Source organism: Saimiri boliviensis, chromosome 3 (genome assembly GCF_048565385.1).
Source record: "Saimiri boliviensis isolate mSaiBol1 chromosome 3, mSaiBol1.pri, whole genome shotgun sequence".
Classification (NCBI taxonomy): Eukaryota; Metazoa; Chordata; class Mammalia; order Primates; family Cebidae; genus Saimiri; species Saimiri boliviensis.
Genome location: NC_133451.1, coordinates 2,310,063 through 2,330,683, shown reverse-complemented (window position 1 = coordinate 2,330,683; position 20,621 = coordinate 2,310,063). Strand labels below are relative to the sequence as shown.

General features: G+C 51.1%; 1 protein-coding gene across 6 annotated transcripts in view; it reads left to right on the top strand.

Annotated features, from left to right (window-relative positions):
• Nucleotides 1-20,621, top strand: part of ZFYVE28 (zinc finger FYVE-type containing 28) — a 152,662-nt gene that overhangs the window by 108,035 nt on the left and 24,006 nt on the right. For all 6 annotated transcript variants that reach the window (XM_039468455.2, XM_039468454.2, XM_074395791.1 and 3 more), the window contains one exon: nucleotides 5,703-6,956. In XM_039468455.2, the coding sequence (XP_039324389.1) occupies nucleotides 5,703-6,956 (1,254 nt within the window). The remainder of the gene's footprint in view (nucleotides 1-5,702; nucleotides 6,957-20,621) is intronic.

The following is a 20,621-nucleotide window of genomic DNA, read 5'->3' as shown; positions in this document are numbered from 1 at the left end:
ACAGCCACACCAATCTCTCATGAACCTAGATGCAAATACCCTTAAAAAGATACAGACAAATGAAATCCAACCATATATAAATAAGATATATCTAAGTGAAATATATCTGGTCACAGTGGCTTACACCTGTAATCCCAGCACTTTGGGAGGCCAAGGCAGGAGGATCGCTTGAGCCCAGGAGTTTAGAATCAACCTGGGCAATATAGTGAGACTTCATTTTTACAAAAAATTTACAAATTAGTCGAGCACGGTGGTACACATCTGTATGGACAGCTACTTGGGAGGCTGAGATGGCAGGATGGCTTGCGCCTAGGAGGCAGAGGCTGCAGTCAGCTGTGATCAGACCACTGCATTCCAGCCTGGGTGACCGAGCAAGATATTATCTCAAAATTTTTTTAAAAAGAGAGAAATATATTCCAGATATGCAAGATTGACTTAACATTTGAAAATCAAATTGATGTTTTGCCACATTAACTTTAAAAATAGGAAGAAAAATCATGTAATTTTGAAAGATACAGGAAAAATATTTGAAAAAAATTTCACACCAATTTTATGGTGAAACCATCTCTTAGCAATAATCAAAACCAAACCAGAAAAGCATCTCTTAGCAAACTAGGAATAGGAGGGAATTTCCTTAATCTAGCTACAGATAGATAGATATAGATACAGATTTCATCTGTGTATATCTCTGTGTGTGTCTTTCTGTTGTGTGGTGTACTATGGCAGCCATCCCTGAGATTGGGAAGAAGATGTTTACTATTCACTATCTCCATTTAACATTGTATTGTGGCCTAGCAAATGCAAAAAGGCAAAAATAAAAGGAAAAATAGCACGTTACACAGCATTGGAAATGACGGACTAAAACTGCCGTTTTATGTAGATAACATGATCAAGTACCTAGGAAACTCAGAAACATCTTCAAACTATTAGAAATTATAGGTAGACTTAGCAAGGTCACTAGGTGAAAGATAACATACAAAAATACATGGTCTTTCTGTATGCCAGCAATAAACAAATGCAAAATGAAATCAAAATATTTAGTCAATTTTGTGTTGCTATCACAGACTATTTATAAAGAAGGGAGATTCATTTAGCTCATGATTCTGGAGGTTGGGAGGTCCAAGATCAAGTGGCTGCATCTGGTTACCTTCTGGTGAGGGCTTCGTGCTCTGTCATAACATGGCAGAGAAGCAGCAGGGGAAGGGGGCATGTGCAGAGACCCAACACGAGAGACAGCCTCACTTCCTGACAGCCCATTCTTATGGTAACTAGTCTGGTCTCATGAGAAAGGCATTCATCTCCTTAACAACCTAATCACCTTTTAAAGACAGCGCTTTAAACACCATCACGTTGGGAATTAAATTTCAACCTGAGTTTTGACGGGGACAAACCACCTCCAAATCACAGCAAATACCATCTGTGGTAGTACCAGTAAGTATCAAATACATAAGCATAAGTCAAATTAAAGATGTCAAAGACCTCCATTGAAAGTTATGTTATTAACATACATTTTTGAAGCTCTAGACAGCAATTCCATTCAGAGAGTGGAAAGCCTGATGTTAGGAAGATACAGTTATTCTCAAATGAATCTGAGTTCAATGCAGTCTCAATAAAAATCCCAGAAGGTAATCCCAGCACTTTGGGAGGCCGAGGCGGGTGGATCACGAGGTCGAGAGATTGAGACCATCCTGGTCAACATGGTGAAACCCCGTCTCTACTAAAAATACAAAAAAATTAGCTGGGCGTGGTGGCGCGTGCCTGTAATCCCAGCTACTCAGGAGGCTGAGGCAGGAGAATTGCCTGAACCCAGGAGGCGGAGGTTGCGGTGAGCCGAGATCGCGCCATTGCACTCCAGCCTGGGTAACGAGAGCGAAACTCCGTCTCAAAAAAAAAAAAAAAAAAAAATCCCAGAAGGTTCCCTCCCTCCCTCCTTCCTTCCTTTTCTTTCTCCCCTCCCCTCCCCTCCCTTTCCTGTCTCCCTCCCTCTCTCCTTCCTCCCTCCCCTCCCCTTTCCCTTCTTTCCTTCCTTGTAGAAATTGACAACTAATTCTAAAATGCATGTGGAGATGCAAGGGGCCTGGAATAGCCAAGGAGCAGCAGCAGAACATTGTCTGTTCTACTCTCGATGGGCTTTGGGTAGTTTCCACAAATAGTGCTGCTGTGACTATCCCTGTGTGTGTCTCCAGGTGAACATGCGTACGCTTTTCTGCTGTGTATACTTCATAAAAAAAGAACAAAGGCCAGGCACAGTGGCTTATGCCTATAATCCCAACACTTTAGGAGGCTGAGTTGGGAGGATCTCTTGAACCCAAGAGGTCAGTGCTACAGTGAGCTGTGTTTATACCACTGAACTCCAGCCTGGGTGACAGAACGAGGCTTCATTTCTAAAAAAACAAGGAAAAAAAAAAAAAGAAAGTTGGAGATACTTCTATTGTAAAAGCCATAGTACAAGGATGGACTTGACCCGTTCAATAGAGTAGAAAGTCTAGAAGAGACCAATGCACATACAGGCCTCGATTTATGACAATGTGACGTTACAGAACAGTGGGAATGGTCGTTTTTCTTTCCAATAAGACTGTGTCTTAAAAAAATAATAAAAAGCAGCCGGGCATGGTGGCTCATGCCTGTAATCCCAGCACTTTGGGAGGCCGAGGCAGGTGGATAACGAGGTCAAAAGTTCGAGACCATCCTGGCTAACGTGGTGAAACCCCATCTATACTAAAATACAAAAAATTAGCTGGTCATGGTGGCGTGCACCTGTAGTCCCAGCTACTCGGGAGGCTGAGGCAGGGGAGTAACTTGAACCAGGAGGCAGAGATTGTGGTGAGCTGAGATCCTGCCATTGCACTCCAGCCTGGCGAAAGAGCGAGACTCTGTCTCAAAAAAATAATAATAAGCTTTTAGAGAAAAATGTCAAGGAGAACATCTTTGTGACCCTGGAGTGGGTAAAGAGTTCTTAAACAGGACACAAAGTACTAATCATAAAGATAAAATGTTATAATTGGACTTTATTAAAATTTAAAACTTCAGTTCATCAAAAGCACCATTAAGGGAATGAAAAGGCAAGCCAAAGATTTGGAGAATATATCTAGCAAAGAACTCAAATCCAAAATATATAAAGAACTCCCTTCAATCAATAAGAAAAAGGCACACGACCCAATTAGTAATGGGTAAAAGACTTGAACAGGAAGTTCACGTAGCGAAAACCTAAGGGCTGATAAGGATATAAACTGTGACTGACTTCATTGGTCGTCATAAAACGAGGAAAAGCCACAATAATATAAGATGCTATGACTCACTCACCAGGAAGGATTCAGTTAAAGACACTGGGCATTCTCAAGGGCCTGGGCCAAGCCATGCTGTCGGCCATGCTGTGGGCAGGTGTGGCGGAATTCAGGCTGCTCCCAGCTGTCTGGCTCAGCAGTCCCACCCCAAATATGCATGCAGTAGAGATGCACTTGCGTGTTCTTCAAGAGAGATGCATGAAGATGCTGGGTCACAGCCAAAACCTGTCAGGTGTAACAGATAAAGGAACTACGGTATATTTACGCCATGCGAGATGGTGCAGCCATGAGAATGAATGACCCGTGGCAGTGTGCTTTATTACGGGTGAATCTTATGAAATAGCATTGCCAGATTTAGCAATACAACAGCAGAAAGGCCGGTTCAGTTGGAATTTCAGATAAACAACTGTAGGAAGTAGAAAAGTTCCTCTTCAAAGTTTCCTTTCTTGTTAAAGAAGAATAATAAGACATGTTAGAAATAATAGTCTCTTTTAAAGACTTTCTTCAAAACCTTCTTGCTTTTCACTAGTGACTCTTTGTTAAGGCCTGTCCTACGTAGCTTGTTATAAAAGAATAAGTACATTCTAGGTCCTTGTGCTTTAACCAAGATATTCATGTTATTAATTTTCTAAGTCCTTTCATGAGCAACTTCCTGCCCATTCCTTATTTAGATATCCTTTTTGTTCTCCATTGCTTTTACCTGTTTAGAAAAGTTTTAAGTTATCAGACAGTCAAGTTCAGTTTGGGATTGTGAGGTTTGGCTCCAACCAACAGAGATCAGACACAGCAGTAAGGACCACCACAAATGTATAAAGGATAAATATGTCTGCTTTTCCTTTGTTCATTGTAGTCTCGTGGCAAGATGGCTAATGAGAGCACCCTTTCTGCAGAAAGTAAAATTGCCTTGCTGAGAGATCCTTTGTCTCTTTGCAGTACTGAGCATCTCTTTCCAACAACAACAAACTCTGGCCAACATTTGGGATATACTTAGACTTACAGCTATTTCTAATGACACTTTAAAAGTACATATTTGGCCGGGCGCGGTGGCTCAAGCCTGTAATCCCAGCACTTTGGGAGGCCGAGGCGGGTGGATCACGAGGTCGAGAAATCGAGACCATCCTGGTCAACATGGTGAAACCCCGTCTCTACTAAAAATACAAAAAACTAGCTGGGCGTGGTGGCGCGTGCCTGTAATCCCAGCTACTCAGGAGGCTGAGGCAGGAGAATTGCCTGAGCCCAGGAGGCGGAGGTTGCAGTGAGCCAAGATCGCGCCATTGCACTCCAGCCTGGGTAACAAGAGCGAAACTCCGTCTCAAAAAAAAAAAAAAAAAAAAAAGTACATATTTGTTGTTTATCTGAAATTGAAATTTAACTGGGTGTTCTGTATTTTATCTGGAGATTCTACACAAATATAACATCAGCAAACAAATTCTGCCAGTGTAGACTGAGAATTCCCATTCTCCAGAGAACAAGAGCAGGTGCCTGGCTCGGCCTATGGAGTGAGGATGGTGTCATGTGGGAGCCAGGGTGCCGGGTCCTGGGTCCTGGGTGGGGCTTCACTTCTCAACCTGGGTGCTCTTGACATGGGTGGGTTCAGCTTATAAAAATTCTGCTCAGCTCTGCAAATCACACTCCTTCACGACAGCCACAGCTCTGCTGGGATGTGTCATGTGGGACTCAGACCACACACACAGCCGGAGCTTCTCCCAGCAGAGAGCAGCCCACAGTCGGCCTGTGGGAGCCTGCTCCAGGTGCTTCTTGCCCAGCATTGCTGAATTCACTGCACCTTTGGGTCTCGGCCTCAATGCCCCTTCCTCCAGGAAGCCTTCCCATCCTCAGCCAGGTGCCCGGCTGCACCCTCCTTCATGGCTTGGATTTTCTTTGGTTGCAGCTGTCATGATTGTAGTTCCATCACTGTTTGTGTAAATACTTGTTTCTCATCTGCCTCACCCAGCTGCAAGGCTAAGCCCACAACGGCAGGCACTCGCCTGCCCTCTTCCTTGTGTCCTGGCACCCGGCTCCTGCCTCAAAGCCAGTGCCCAGTGGTGTTTGCGGAATGAAAGGATGAAGGTCTGTGTGTAAACCGGCATGTATTTTGTCACTCCTCAGAGTTTTTATTCATGCAGCTAACACATGCCTAAGAATCAGGGCTTTCTCGTTTTCTGCAAAGTGCTCCAGAATCTTGTTTTTAAAAAGAAACGACTAGAATCTCAGCCGGCCACCTCACACACCGTTGTCCTGGCCGGCGAGACCTGAGCCTTGTTCTGTGCTGGACGTGCCGTGTGAATTCAGTTGCAAGCGTTCAGTGACTGGTTGTTCTTTCGCTGGTGCAGATTCCAGGGTGTGGCATTCACTGCTGGCCGAGGAGGCTGCTGTGGTTTTTGGGACCCTCACCCTGGTGTTTGTCTTGATTTGCAGGGATTTGCTCCAGACGCTGACAGAGGAGGAGCTCCACACGCTGGAACGGAACCTCTGCATCTCCCAAGACGTGGAGTTCCCCATCCGCGCCGACGTGCCGGGGCCCGCTGCCCTGGCACCTGCCCTCTCTGCTCCTCTCCCGCCCGAGGGGCCACTCTCAGCCAAGGCCAAAGACCCAGATGCAGAGCTGGCCTGCTCCATGCAGTACGACGACCAGGAGCTAGAACAGCTCAGCCGCATGGTCCACAGGGCGGGGGACGAGATGTCCTCTCTGCTGTCACCACCCAGTGCCTGCCAGTCCCCCGCACACAGGCCGGGACCCGAGGGCAGCCCGGGCGGGGAGGCGTCTCCTCCAGGCAGAGTGTGCCTGCGGTCGGGCAGTGATGAGGAGGATCGAGTGTTCTTCATGGATGACGTGGAGGGGTCGGCAGAAGCCCCGGCCAGGCCCGAGTCCCCAGGTGGCCAGTTTGGGTGGGCCGGCAGTGCCCAGGCTGACCCCCAGGAGAAAGGGCAGGGTGGTCCGGGCGGCGCAGCGAGGGTGGACGTGCCCATCTCGGAGAAGGAGCAGGACTTGAGCAACAACAACCACCCCGAGGCCCAGGGCGCGGGCAAGGCCAGCCTCGCGGGCTCCAGCTCCTGCAGCTGCCTGGACTCGCGGCTGCACCTGGACGGCTGGGAGGCGGGTGCCGACGACGCCGAGACAGCAGAGATGATCGCCCACCGGACAGGGGGCATGAAGCTCTCGGCCACGGTCATCTTCAACCCCAAGTCGCCCACCTCCTCGGACTCTGCCGTCGCCACCCAGGAGACGGCCTCGGAGCCCGTGGCCGAGGGGGTGGATGGCGGCCCCCACAAGCTTAGCGCTGCAGCCACCAACTGCCTCCTGCATTCCTGCGTGTGCTGCGGGAGCTGCGGGGACAGCAGGGAGGACATGGTGGAGCGTCTGCAGGAGAAGTGCAGCCCGGGAGGCGTCATCGGCGCCTCGTATGCTGCCGGCTTAGCCAAGGCCAGTGACGGGGCCACTGAGAGACAGGGGGAGGCGCCCCCACCCGCAGAAGACGCCTCCGAAGGGCAGGAGCCCAAAGCCCCCACTTCCAACAAGTGCCTGCCTCCCACCTCAGGTTCCCAAGTGGACCCAGCGAATGGGCCGCAAGGAGAGGCCAGGGCCGTAGGTCAGCCGGAGCCGGAGGCCAGAGAGCTGGATGCCGGGAGCCCCTCGGCCCAGGAGGGGCCTCAGCCCCTGTCGGGCTCCAGGTAAGAGCCAGTCTGGCCCAGGGACTGGGTTGTCCTCTCTGCACTGGGGACAGGTGCTGGCGCATTCTCCAGTCATTGCAGTGTTTCCACCTGGGCTGTCTTGGCCATCGACAAGTGCTGGGCCCTGGCCAGGTGTGCGGTCTGTGTGAGGAGGGGCAGGAGCCGGGCTGGCTGCAGAGGCCCCCGCCCTGTGGGACACTGGGCACCAGGAAACGTGTGCCAGCGGCCGCCTCCTTGATTCTGATGTTACAGGTGCCTTTCAGGTGACATGGGCACAGTGCCAAGCCCTCAGCCCACCTGCTGCAGCCCCGGCCGCCCCACCCCCGGTGTGAGCCACGCGTGCCTGCTCGGGCAGTGGGGTGGGCTGTGTGCTGGCGCCTGGCCCCTCACCCTGAGCCACATCCGAGCGCACTGCCCACTTCTCTTTGCTGACCACCGTGGGCACCTGACTTGCACCGGGCTGAAACAAGACACGGACGCTTGGCCGTGGGCATGAAGCCTGGGGCCATGAGGGGTTCTGAGACCAGCTACAGGCAAATGCCCAGGGGTGTTCCCAGGGTCTCTGCTCTTCCCAGGACTCCCTCCTTTCCCTGCACTGGGGGGAGGTGGGGACGTCTCCTGTCTCTTCTCATGGGTGCCCATCTCCCACATTGGAGACAGGGAGAGGCAGGGGCTGGCCCAGCCCAGTGTCACTCATGGTTGCGTTGTCAGGGCCATCGGCCCCCTTCCCAGGACCCCGCCCTGCAGGGCTCCCACCCTGGCTGTGGCCACGTCTATAGGCCTCTCTATCATGGAAGGGAGAGGGAGGATGGGGAGGGGAGGAGATTCAACTGGAGGCCAGAAAAGCCCCCAGGAGCCGTGGGAGCTGAGCAGTGGTTGGAGACTGAGGTGGGGTCACAGGTGCAGGAGTGAGGGCTGCATTGGAGGATGGCAGGCAGACCCAGGAGGGGCCCCCACATGGGGAAGGGGCTTCTGGGTACAGGGCAGACGCCTCCTTCCTGTGCTGCCCTCCCAGGTTGTGGGCTCTCTGGAGGAGCGGAAGTCACCAGGGCCCCGCGACGGTCAGGCTGCTCTTCCCACGCGTCCTCTTCCTTTCTGCTGCCCACTCCGGGCCTCTCTGCCGGCTCCTTCCTGTGCTGTGGGCTGGGTGGGCTTGGCCTGGCTCCGGCATCCCTCCGCACTCCCCGCCAGGCCCTGGCAGCCTCAGTGACTTTCATCGATGGATTTGCCTCTTCTGGACATTTCCTATGAACACCCTCCCGTACGGTGGCTCCCGGCTTACGATGGCTCGGCCTAATGATGGCGGGAAGGTGACTCGAACCAGCAGGAGCCGTTCGTCCGCGTTTGGAAGGCTGGGAGCGTTCCGTGTGTTTCTGACTTGGGACGGGGTGGATGAAGTCGGGGAGCATGTGTGGTGTGTGACCTCCAGGGCCGGCTTCTTCCACCGAGCATGACACCTGTGTGACCACGGCGTGGAAGCACACCGCAGCGTGTCATTCCTTTCCGTGGCTGAACCACGCTCGCTGCGTGCGGAGGCCCTCTCGTGTCTCCATCCCCCGGTGGATGGTGGATGTGTTGTTTGTACGCTTTGGCTGTGATGAAAATTTCGTAGGCGTTTTTGTGTGGACTCGCGTCTTCAGCTCATCTGGGTGGCTTCCTGGGAGCAGAATTGGGGGTCACGTGGTCATCCGTGTTTGGCCTGGTGAGGAGCTGCCAGGTTACTTTCCTACGTGGCCGCAGTTGGCATCCAGGCAGCCGTGGACAGGGGCTCCAGCCTCCGCGTCCCTCCTTACACCGGTCCCTGTCTTTGTCCTTGGGGCACACCCCACCTGCCAGCGGTCAGCCGATGGCTCTAGTGTCCTGCGCACCATGTCGTCATAGCAGGTTCCTTGGTGGCATTCAGCGTGACGTGTGTAGAGACTGCCCTCGATGGTGGATTGAAGTTGATCTTTGTGTGGTTCCCAGTCGAATCTATAAATAAGAATCCCAGAGAAGTCTGTCCGCAGGAACCTTCTCTCCCCTGCCCGAAAAGGGAACGGTTTGTAAGAATGTTTTATAGTCTATCCTTCAATTTTCAAAAAGGGAAGCAAGGACGCACAAGGCGATGTTCAGATACACACTTGCGTATCCCCCTCCCCGGATTTGGGGAAGGGCCTCCTGCTGCAGACACTGGCCTCCACCTGGCTCTCCTGGCCTCCTGCCCAAGCCTCCCCCGTGCTCACTAGAGACGCCCCTGCTTGCCTTCACCTCGGACGGGGACCCATGTGCAGCTGGCCCGGCGCGCACTCGGGCCCCGGTGCCGGCCTGGGGTTGTTTCCCTGCTTTTGCTGTCACAGAGGTGCCAGCACCCTGAGCAGCCTCCGCGGACAGCCTCTCCTCTTTTGGGTGGGGCCGTTCTTGCGACGCAGCCTAAGGTTTCTGGCTGCGTCAGCCGGAGCCTTTTCCCCAACTGCTGGGGGCTTTCCTCAGGGGCTCAGGCCCAGTTCACTGGCAAGTGGATCGTTTTTCTCCAAGTTTGACGTGAACCCATCAGAAATTCTTTGAACAGGATAAGGGGGGTGTCTTTGGTTTGAGGCCTGCCCATCTTTTGCTGCAGGTGGGGGTTGCCCAGGTGAGAGGCAGTGGGCATCTCCCACCCCCAGCGAAGCTCCTCCTGCCTTCCCGACGTGAGCTCTGTGCCTCACCACGGACGCAGCCTCTTAACGCGGCCTCAGCTGAGGCCTCACGCAGCTCAGCACAGACGCTGAGGCTCAGCTGAGGAAAGGAAGGAGCCTGGGAGGGGTGCCATCTTCCAGGGAAGGGTTTCCGGCAGGTGCCAGTGCTCCGAGAGAGCAAGCACATCACCAGGTGGTCAGGACAGCACGTTCCCGGTTCGATTTAGGACGGTGCCTGGGCCCAGCGCTGTGCCAGAGGTAGCTGGAAATCAGGTCAGCGGGCGGCAGCAGATGGCAGCTGTCCCATCCAAGGCGCAGGCAGCAGGCACCTGGGAGCATCATTCATTCACCCACTCATTTGTGTCTCAAGCGCATTCTGGGGTGGCTGGGCCAGGCGCCAGGGACCCAGCAAGGAACAAGACACGTGGCCTGCCCCCCCAGGCGTCACCTCACACCGATACGGAGGTGATAAGGCGGTGGGGGTTCTTAGACACAGGAGACCAGCTTCACACACGCAGAAGGCTCACCAAAATTCAAACAGCCCCGTGTCCGGACGTCTGGCTGGTGTTCAGTAACCTTTGTGCCAGGCCAGTGTCGTGCACAGGTGTGGCTACAGTGAGTCCCCCCTGTTCTGCAGCGGGAGAGGCTGGGATGGGAAGGGTGGTATATTCGCCTTAGCTGAGGGTATCTGGAAGAGCCTGGGCTGTTTGACAGTGAGACGCACTCACCCAGCAGGTGGCCCTGCCGCCCCTGAGATTGTGGCATGGAGGGCTCAGAGGGAGCAGCAGGTGTGGTCCCGACTGCTTCCCGTCCCACGTGTGAGCCAGGCCCCCATGTGCTGCAAATGAAGGGGTGCACAGAGCCACTGCAGACCTGCCTGCCAGGCCGGATGCCCCGGGACCCCCGGAGCCTGTGTTCCTGGCCAGGCAGGTGGCAGCCTCCGGGGGGAAGGACAGGGCTTCCCAGGCAGCGGCCAGGCAGGAGGCAGGTGGGCACATGGCCCGCTGGAGTCCTGGCTGAGGGTCCCAGCCAGGAGGAGCCCCTCTCTGCAGCATTTCCTCAGGTGCTGGCACTTGGCAGTGCGGACAGTGTCCTCCACAGCCAGCCGTGAATCAGCCTTGCTGATGTGAATGTTCTGGAACCTACACCCTTTAGCTCTTTTCATTTTACTGGCTTCTTGCCCTCCTTCTCAGTGGTCAGTGAATCCTTTCAGAGAAGTTGACATTTTTTTAAAGCTTCGTTTCCCCTCAGCTAGCCTCAACTCATTGATCCAGAACCTTCTGTCCCCTCAAAGTCACCCTTGTAAGTTTCTTACCTAGGTGACAGAAACTCCCCTCAGACTGGTCCTCCGTTCCTTCCAGGGACACCGTGAAGCAGATTTCCAGTCTCTGCCTTCTGCCAAAAGGAACACTGACTCCCTGTTTGCTAGTTACAAAGACGGGGTCTGGTGGCCCATGCTTGTATTACCAGCACTTTGGGGGCTGAGGCAGGAGGATTGCTTGAGGCCAGGAGTTCAAGACCAGCCTGGACAACATAGCAAGACCTCGTCTCGTGAAAAGGAAACATAAATGAGCCAGGTGCAGTGGTGTGTGCCTGCGGTCCCAGCTGCTTTGGAGGCTGAAGCAGGAGGATTGCTTGAGCTCAGGAGGTAGAGACTGCAGTGACCTATGACTGTGCCGTGAACTCCAGCCTGGGTGACAGAGTAAGACCCTGTCTCTTAAAAAACAAAACAAATAAAGAAGGAAATAAAAGTCACCCCAAATCTTAGGAGCACTTTTATTCTTTTTTTCCCACTGAACATGGTTTTATAGTTTCCTCTATGGTTCGTCTGCCTCTTGGATTCCTTCCTTCCTTCCCTCCCTCCCTCCCTTCCTCTTTCTCTCTTTCTTTCTCCCCTTCCCCCTTTTCTTTTGTTTTCTTTGATTTATTTTCCTCCTCCCCTCCCCTCCCCTCCCCTCCCCTCCCCTTCCCTCTTCTCTTCCTCCTCCCCCTCCCCTCTCCCCTCCCCTCCCCTTTACTCCCTTCCCCTCTCCCCTCCTCTTCCCTCTCCCTCCTCTCTCCCCTCCCCTCCCCTCTCCCCTCCCCTCTCCCCTCCCCTCTCCCCTCCCCTCTCCCCTCCCCTCTCCCTTCCCCTCCCCTACTCTCTCCCCTCCCCTTCTCTCTTACTATAGAGTCTCCCTTGGCTTCCCCAGCTGGAGTGCAATGGCATAAACACAGCTCACTGCAGCCTTGACCTCCTGGGTTCAAGCGGTCCTCCTGCTTTGGCCTCCCAAGGTGCTGGGCTTAGATTACAGGCATGGGCTGCTGTGCCAAGCCTTGGATTATTTCTTTTCTTTTTTTTTAAGAAAGAAAAAAAGAATAATAAGAAAAAGAATAAAGAAGAGGAAGAAAGAGAAAGAGGAAGAGGGAGAGAGGATGGGGGTATTGCTTTGCTGCCCGGGCTAGAATGCAGTCTAAATATGGGTATGCCTATAATTGTCCTTAATCATGGAGACATGAAAGAAAATGAGGGAAGAGAGTAACAAACGAGGAGCCAACCAACATTTCGTTTAAACTTCTAAGTTGATATGATGTGGTACTTAGTGTATATTTTGTGTAAAGTGGAGAGTTCTATAAATGTTAGTTACGTTTACTTGTTCCAGATCTGAGTTCAAGTCCTGGATATCGTTGTTAATTTTCTGTCGCATTGATCTGTCTAATGTTAATGTTGAAGTCTCCCACTATTATTGTGTGGGAGTCTAAGTCTCTTTATAAGTCTTGTATGTCTGGGTATTCCTGTATTGGGTGCGTATATATTTAGGATCTTTAACTCTTCTTGTTGTTGTGTTGATTCTTTTATCATTATATAATGTCCTTCTTTGCTTCTTTTGATCTTTGTTGCTTTAAAGACTATTTTATCAGAGGCAAAAATTGTAACTTCTGCTTTTTATTTATTTATTTTTGCTCTCTGTTTGGTTGGTAAATCTTTCTCCATCCCTTGAGTCTTTGTGTATCCTTGAATGTGAGATGGGTCTGGATGCAGCATACCGATGGGTTTTAGTTTTGTGTCCAAATTGCCCGTCTGTCTTTGAATTGGGGAATTTAGTCAATTTAAATTTAGAATTAATAATGATATATGTGAGTTTAATACTGCCATTTAATATTAGCTGGCTATTTTGCCCATTCGTTGATGTAAATTCTTCATTATATTGATGTTCTTTGCTTTTTGGTATTTTTTAGAAAGGCTGATACTGTTTGTTCCTTTCTATGTGTAGTGGTTCTTTCAGAAGCTCTTGTAAAGCAGGCCTGGTGGTGATGAATTCTCTGAGTGCTTGCTTGTTCACAAAAAACTTTATTTTTCCTTCACTTATGAAGCTTAGTTTGGCTGGATGTGAAATTCTTGGTTGAAAGTTCTTTTCTTTAAGGATGTTGAATATTGGTCCCCACTCTCTTCTGGCTTATAGGGTTTCTGCTGAGAGATCTGCTGTGAGTCTGATAGGCTTCCCTTTGTGGGTAACCTGACCTTTCTCTCTGGCTGCCCTTAGTATTTTCTCCTTCATTTCAACCCTGGTGAATCTGACGATTACGTGCCTTGGAGTTGCTCTTCTTGCGGAATATCTCTGTGGTGTTCTCTGTATTACCTGGAGTTGAATATTATCCTGCCTTACTAGGTTGGGAAAATTTTCCTGAATAATGTCCTGAAGCGTATTTTCCAGCTTGGATTCATTCTCTTCCTCACTTTCGGGTACACCTATCAAGCGTAGATTAGGTCTCTTCACATAGTCCCATATTTCTTGGAGACTTTGCTCGTTCCTTTTTATCCTTTTTTCTCTAATCTTGTCTTCTTGTTTTATTTCATTGAGTTGGTCTTCGACCTCTGATATCCTTTCTTCTGCTTGATCAATTCGGCTGTTAAAACTTGTGCATACTTCACGAAGTTCTCGTATTGTGTTTTTCAGCTCCATCAATTCACTTATTTTCCTCTCTAAATTTTGTATTCTTGTTGACATTTCGTCAAACCTTTTTTCAAAGTTCTTAGTTTCTTTAGATTGTGTTAGAACAAGTTCTTTTAATTCACAGAAGTTTCTTATTATCCACGTTTTGAAGCCTGCTTCTGTAATTGGAACCCACTCGTTCTCCATCAAGCCTTGTTCCGTTGCTGATGAGGAACTGTGATCCCCCGCTGAGGGAGAGGCGTTCTGATCTTGGGTATTCTCAGCCTTTTTTGGCTGTTTTCTTCCCTTCGTTATAAATTTATCCATCTGTGGTCTTTGTATTTACCGTCTTTGTAATTGGGTTTCTGAGTAGACGTCCAACTTATTGATTCTCAGCGCCGAAATCTGAGCAACCCACTGCGCCGACTCAATCAGCGCGTTAAGATTGATGGTGCTTTTCTGACTCTGCACCAAGAACTGACGCTCCGAGGCGCCGGCAAAACTGCCTCGCCGGTGACGAGAGTCGCGCTGGCGACCCGTGGGGCTCCGCCGCTGGGAATCGCCTGGTGCGTGAGCAACAAGAATTCACGTGAAGGTGTGGCGTCCTCTCGTTCTCTGCGCTTTCACTGGGAGCTACAGTTCCGAGCTGCTAGTGATCAGCCGTCTTGGATCTCTGTCTTCGGATTATTTCTTTATACTTGGTCCTTAGAAGTAGAATCACCACAGCAAAGGTATGAAGCCTTTTAAAGCTCTGCCACTCACTGCCAAACTGGTTTCCAGAAAGAGCCGATCACCCCGGCAGTGAGGCAAACTCCGGCGGCGAGACCGGGGTAGCCTCGCGGTTCCTGAGCTCTGCCCCTCTCCGATGGCTGCCAGCCTGATGGGCACTTGTTCCGTGAGTGCCTGCGCTTCAATTCTGTGAGTGACTGGCTGTGTTTTCTGCCTGTTTTCAGCTGGATGTCACGCCTTTTAAACTTGGAAACCCGTCTGGTGTGTGTGTTGCAGGCGGCTTTCTCCAAGCTGTCCTTGCTCTCCGACCTTGTTTTTGGGTGTCTTTCGATTTGCACATGTCCTCCATTTTATCCTGTGTCATGAAGTTTATGGAAATTCCGGAAACAAGTTTGTTCCTCTGCCTCTCTGGTCGATGGTGAGTGGTGCGAGGCGCGCTGCTCCTGCGGAGAGGCCAGGAACGCCCGGCTCATCTCGGACGGCCTGGGTTTTATTTTTGGCCGTCAACCCTGCAGCCCTGATGCTTAGTGGGGAGGAGGCCAGAACCAGTGTGAGGGGCCTCACGTGCCAGGCTGCCCAAGCGCTGGCCTGGGGACGTCTCAGAGCCCGTCCAGTCCGTCCCACACGGGAAGGCCAGGCCTGCTCCATGGGACAGCTGAGCGCCTCTGTGACTCTGTGACTGCACTTGAGTCCGCTGGTGACCTCACCCCTACCCCCGCCCCGCGCCGCCCCACCGCGCTCAGCACCCTCTCTGGCTGTTGCTCTAGGTAGAATTACAGGAATCTCCCAGGCTTCTTGGGACAGTGGCCACGCCTCTGCCTCAGCCCTGTGGCACGTGCCCCGACCGTACAGCTTCCTTCTGGAACTTGGTAGTGGCAGACAGATGACGGACATTGAGGGATATCCCTTCCAGGGGAATTGCTGGAGTCACCTACGCAGATGTGCGCAGTGCCTGGAGAACTGGCTGCTCGGCCTGAGCCTCAGTTCTGCCATCTGCAAAATGGGCCAACAGCAGGCCCCAGCCACATGGCAGGAGAGGGCCGCTGTGGTTCCGTGTCACCTCTTGTCCTCTGCCATTCCTCCCGGCACAGCCCACCTTGTCGCTATGTCGTGTGTCACCATCACTCCTCACCTTGCTCCCAGGATTGCTCTTGCAGTGTTCCTGGCCATCTTTGCCGTGATCACTCTTGGCTTTGCCTCTGGATTTCACGGTTTCCTGGATTCACACCCCAGTCCCCGACTCTCCTGGCGGTGACCGCACTGTCCCAGGTGGTGTCAGGCATTGCAGTGATGCTTCTTGACCTTGCTCTCAGACAGTGGGTTCCGGCCACCCTGCCCCGCCTGGCTCCTTCTTTGCTGTGGCCTGGGGTCATTCCACGAGCTCTCTGCCCTCTGCCAGTGTGGGCACGGGCTCAGGGGTGTCACGGAGGAGAGCCCGCAGCCACTCTGTCCCACGGCGGCTCCAGCTCTCCCAGACGTGCTGAGCCTCTGTTCCATGGTGAGGGTGCCACTGGAGATCCTCCAGGGCCCCTCCAGCCCGGTGCCCAGCCCAGAGGAGGGCAGGACGTGGCTAGCACATCAGTGAAGGTCCTACTGTGGGGAGTCACCTGCTGCTGGCTGGCACTTCTGATGCACTTTGTCCCCACATCCCCCAGTCGCCCTTCCCACCAGCAGGCAAGTGTCAGCCCCTTCTGCCAGTGGGGTCTCGTCCAAGGGCTGTGTGGTGCTCTGGCCTCGGTGGCCAGGAAGGCTGTGCTTCCCTCCCTGCAGTGCCTCTGGTGCTGGCATTGGGCTGTGGGGGTCAGTCCTGGGCTGGACTTCCCAGGGTGAGGGGATACGAGTAAAGACACGGAAGCCACGAGCACAGCACACGGCCTGGGCCAATGGAGCCCTCAGTGGCTGGCCCTACCCTGGAGCTGTTCTAGAGGCTCAGGGGACACAGGCAGCCTCCGGGTGGAATGCTGGGCTGCCAGACTGCAGGGGCTCCCCAGCGGACCTGCCATGGGCTGGGGTGATGGGGTGGCAGGTCCAGGACTGGGGTGGCCTGGCCTTGCTCCAGTGCCTGTGACCCTGGGCAGCAGGTGCCTCCCCTCGGGCCTCTCCCCACTCCCTGAGTGCTCACACAGCTGCCGTTTCCACCAGGGTGCCTGGGACCAGGTGGCAGGTGCCGGCTAGGCTGCCGCAGCCGTCGGTCCCTAAAGCAGGTGTCCTGAGGCCCTGCAGGGAGCACCGAGACCTTCCACCCACTTCATGCCCCTGGCAGGGAACACAAGAATGATTGAGTGGTTTAAAAATAGAGGAGGACGTGGAATTCATTAGACTTTGAAAAACAGATGAGGTATAATGACTGTCATTAAGTCAATCGTTTATAAGTGACGGGACCTCCTAGGCTGACACAGTGAGTCGGGGACAAGACCGGGGCTGGTCTACCGTGCAGGCCTGGGTGAGAGGGCAGGGCTGTGTTCTTGCTCTCACCAGCCCTGGGCATGCAACCTCAGCAAGCTCAGTGATGCCCACATCACCAGAACCCCGTGGGGGACAGTGATTGCCCTGCAGGGCCCTGAGTGGCGCCCTGGATGCAGGAGGCACGCAGGCCAGCCACACCCTGGCTGTGGGTGAGGGTGGCAGAGGGGCCTCCTCCCCGTGCACAGCTGGTCCGGAGCTGGAGAGAATGCCCGGTCTGCTATGTCCTCAGGGATGCTGGCCGAGGGGATGATAATGACTGCAGGTCCCCCACACGCCCCCACAACCCCACCCACGGCCCACCCTTACAGGCCTCTGTTCCCTGGTGACCACAGCTTCTCTTCCAGCCTCCTGACCACACCCTGGACCTCTTGTGACACCCCGACGCTGCTCCTTCCCCACCATCACCATGGACCTCAAAGGCACCTCGACTGCATGGGGGGAGGGGAGCCCCCATCATCCTCTCTCCCTCACCTCCCCACCTGGTCCTCCGGCCAGTGCTGGGAAGAAACTGGAATTTTTTCATGAGGTGAAGCATGCCAGTGAGGCAGCTGCTTTTGTGGGAGCAATCAGGGGAGGCTTCCTATAGGCGGTGACATTTGCTGAGGCCTGAGTGAAGGGAAGGGGCTGGAGGAAAGGTGCCCAGGTGGCAGGACCTGGCTGGGAAGGAGCGGAGGGGACAGGGAGTAGGGTGGAAGGAGGTCAGGTGGGGCTGGGAATCTCAGCTTTGTGGGCAGGGTGGGTAGGAAAGAGTTTTCTGAGAGGAGCGACATCAGAGGTGGTAACATCAGCATGGTGGTAAAGTGGTCTGGTGGTTTAAAAATTGTTGTAAATGCCGGGTGCGGTGGCTCACGCCTGGAATCCCAGCACTTTTGGAGGCCAAGGCAGGTGGATCACTTGAAGTCAGGAGTTCAAGACCAGTCTGGCCAACATGGTGAAACCCTGTCTGTACTTAAAAAACAAACAACACAAAAATTAGCTGGGCATCATGGCAGGTGCCTGTAATCCCAGCCACTCGGGCGGCTGAGGCAGGAGAATCACTTGAACCCGGGAGGCGGAGGTTGCAGTGAGCTGAGATGGCGCCACTGCACTCCAGCCTGGGCAATAAAGTGACACTCCATCTCAAAAATAAAGACAATGTTGTGCATGGCTTTATTGAAATATGATTGGCACATGATGAACAGCAGCACATGAGAGTTTGGTTCCTCCGTGTCCTTGCCGACGCTTGGTATTGTGGGCTTTTTAGCCATTCAGATAGGTGTGAAGTGCTACCTCGTAGTTTTAATTTGCATTTCCTTAAAGAATAATAATGTTGAAAATATTTTTTTCAAGGTTTTTTTTTTTTTTTTTTTTTTTTTTTAAGAGACAGGGTCTTGTTATGTTGCCCAGGCTGGCCTTGAACTCCTGGGCTCAAGCAATTCCTCCCACTTCACATCAGCCTCCCGAGTAACTCGAACTACAGGCATGCCACCTCATTGCCTCAAGCATCTCTTCATGTGCTATTTGTCATTGGTTGTTTCTTGAAGCGTCTGTTGACATCTTTTGCTGTTTCTTTCCCTTGGGCGGTTTTTCCGTACTAAGTACTGAGAGTTCTTTATATATTCTGGATACAAGTGTGTTACGTGATTTTCAAATATTTTCTCCCAATCTATGGCTTGTGTTTTCATTCTAACAGTATCTTTTGAAGAGTAAAAGTTTTTAATCTTGAGGAAGTACAATTTATCAATTTTTTTCTTTTATGGCTTGTGATTTTGGTGTGGTATCTAAGACTTATTTTCATAACCCAAAGTCACAAAGATTTTTCCATGTTTTCTTCTGAAAGTCTTATACTTTAGGTTTTACATTTAGGTCTATACGGTATTTCACTTGGAGTTAATTCATGTATATGGTGTGAGGCATGGATCAAAGTTTTGTTTTGTTTTACATAAGGAAGGTCAATTATTCCAGAATTATTTGTTGGGAAAGATTATTCCTTTTCCACTAAATTGCCTTTGCATTTTTGTCTTCAGCTGACCACATGGGGTGGGTTCACTTCTGAACTCTCCAGTCTCTGCCATTGATCTATTTTCCTGTATTGACACCAATGCCGCAAGGCCCTAAATATGGTAGCTTTATAATAAGCCTGAATTGGAGGTACAAATGCTCAGCTTTTATCTTCTTTTGCATTGTTGTTTTGGCTATTCTGTCTCCTTTCTGTTTCCATATGAAGTTTAGGGTTGTCAACTTCTGCCAAAAAAAAAAAAAAAAAAAAATAGCCTGCTGGGATTTTGATTGGGATTATGTAGAATCCATATCAATTTGGAAAGAATTAGCATCTTAATAATACTTCTGGTTCATGAACATAGTATATCTCTTTATTTATTTAGGCCTTTAATTTCTCTCAGCAAAGTTTTACAGTTTTTAATTGTACAGGTCTTGCACATCCTTTGTCAGCTTAATCCTCAAGTATTTTACGTTTTGTGATGCCATTGTAAATTCTTTTGTTTTGCAATTTTAATTCGTAATTGTTCATTGGTAATATATATGGATAAAACTGATTTTTGTAGATTAATCTTCTAGATTTATCTTGCTGAACTGACTTTATTAGTTATGGTTTTTTTTTTTCAAATATTTTATCAGTTTTCCTACATAGATGATCTTATCATCTAATAAGAAAAACAGTTTTGCTTGTTTTCAACTGTATGTCCTATATTTCTTTTTCTTGTGTTTTTTTCTCTTTTTTTCTTTCTTCTTTCCTCAGATGCCCTGTGATAATTTTATTATTTATTTATTTATTGAGACAGTCTCACTCTGTCACCAGGCTGGAATGCAGTGGTGTGATCTCGGCTCACTGCAACCTCTGACTCCCTGGTTCAAGGGATTCTCCTGCCTCAGCCTCTAAAGTAACTGGGATTACAGGCAGGTACCACCACACCCAGCTAATTTTGTATTTTTAGTAGAGATGGATCTTCACCATGTTGGCCAGGATGGTCTCGATCTCCTGACCTTGTGATCTGCCTGCCTCAGCCTCCCAAAGTGCTGGGATTACAGGTGTGAGCCACCGTGCCTGGCCTTTCTTGTATTTTTTTAACCAGCCGGAATGTACAGTATAACATTGAACGAAAACAATGAAACAGGATGATTCTGCCTTATTCCCAAGCATTCCGTATCTACTGTGAAGTGTGATGTGAGCTGTAGGATTTTCACAGATGCCTTTCATCTTCTAAAATAAAAAAGGAGTTCTCTCCTAGTCCTGATTTGCCTAGAGGTTTGTTTTTGTTGTTTTTTATTAAGAACAGATGTTGGATTTTGTCAAATGCTTTTTCTGCGTTCTTTGATATAATCACATGGTTTTCCTGTTTTAGCCTGTTCATGTGATAAATCACACTGATTGAGGTTCAGCTGTTCAGCCACCCTTGCAGTCCTGGGGTCAACTGTACATGGTCATGGGGCATTATGCCTCGGATATATCGTTGGCTTTGATTTGCTAAGTTTCAGTAGGACTTTGCGTCTGTCTGAGAGGACTGACCGTCAGGTCTTCTCTTCCCTTCATGCCTTTTTCCGGTGCAGGATCACGGCTGTCTGGGATGAGTTGGGGAGTGTCCACCTTTTCGGGTTTCTGGAAGAGCTTGTGTAGGACTGGCATTATTTCTGTCTGGAATGTGAGCTAGACTTCACCAGGGAAGCCATCTGGGCCTGGAGTTTTCCTTGTGGGAAGATTTTTAACTATAAAATTGATGTGTTTTCTAGCAGACTGTCTGTTGAGTTATCATCTTATTCCGTGAGTGCGGTTTCTCTGCTGCAGGATCGAGTGACCCATCGCCCTGCTCCCCCAGAATGGCAGCGCCCCCCACACCTGCCGATGCCCACCCCACCCCTCACATGCCTGGCAGCGGACACCAACCCTGGCCTCCCCTCCAAGGCAG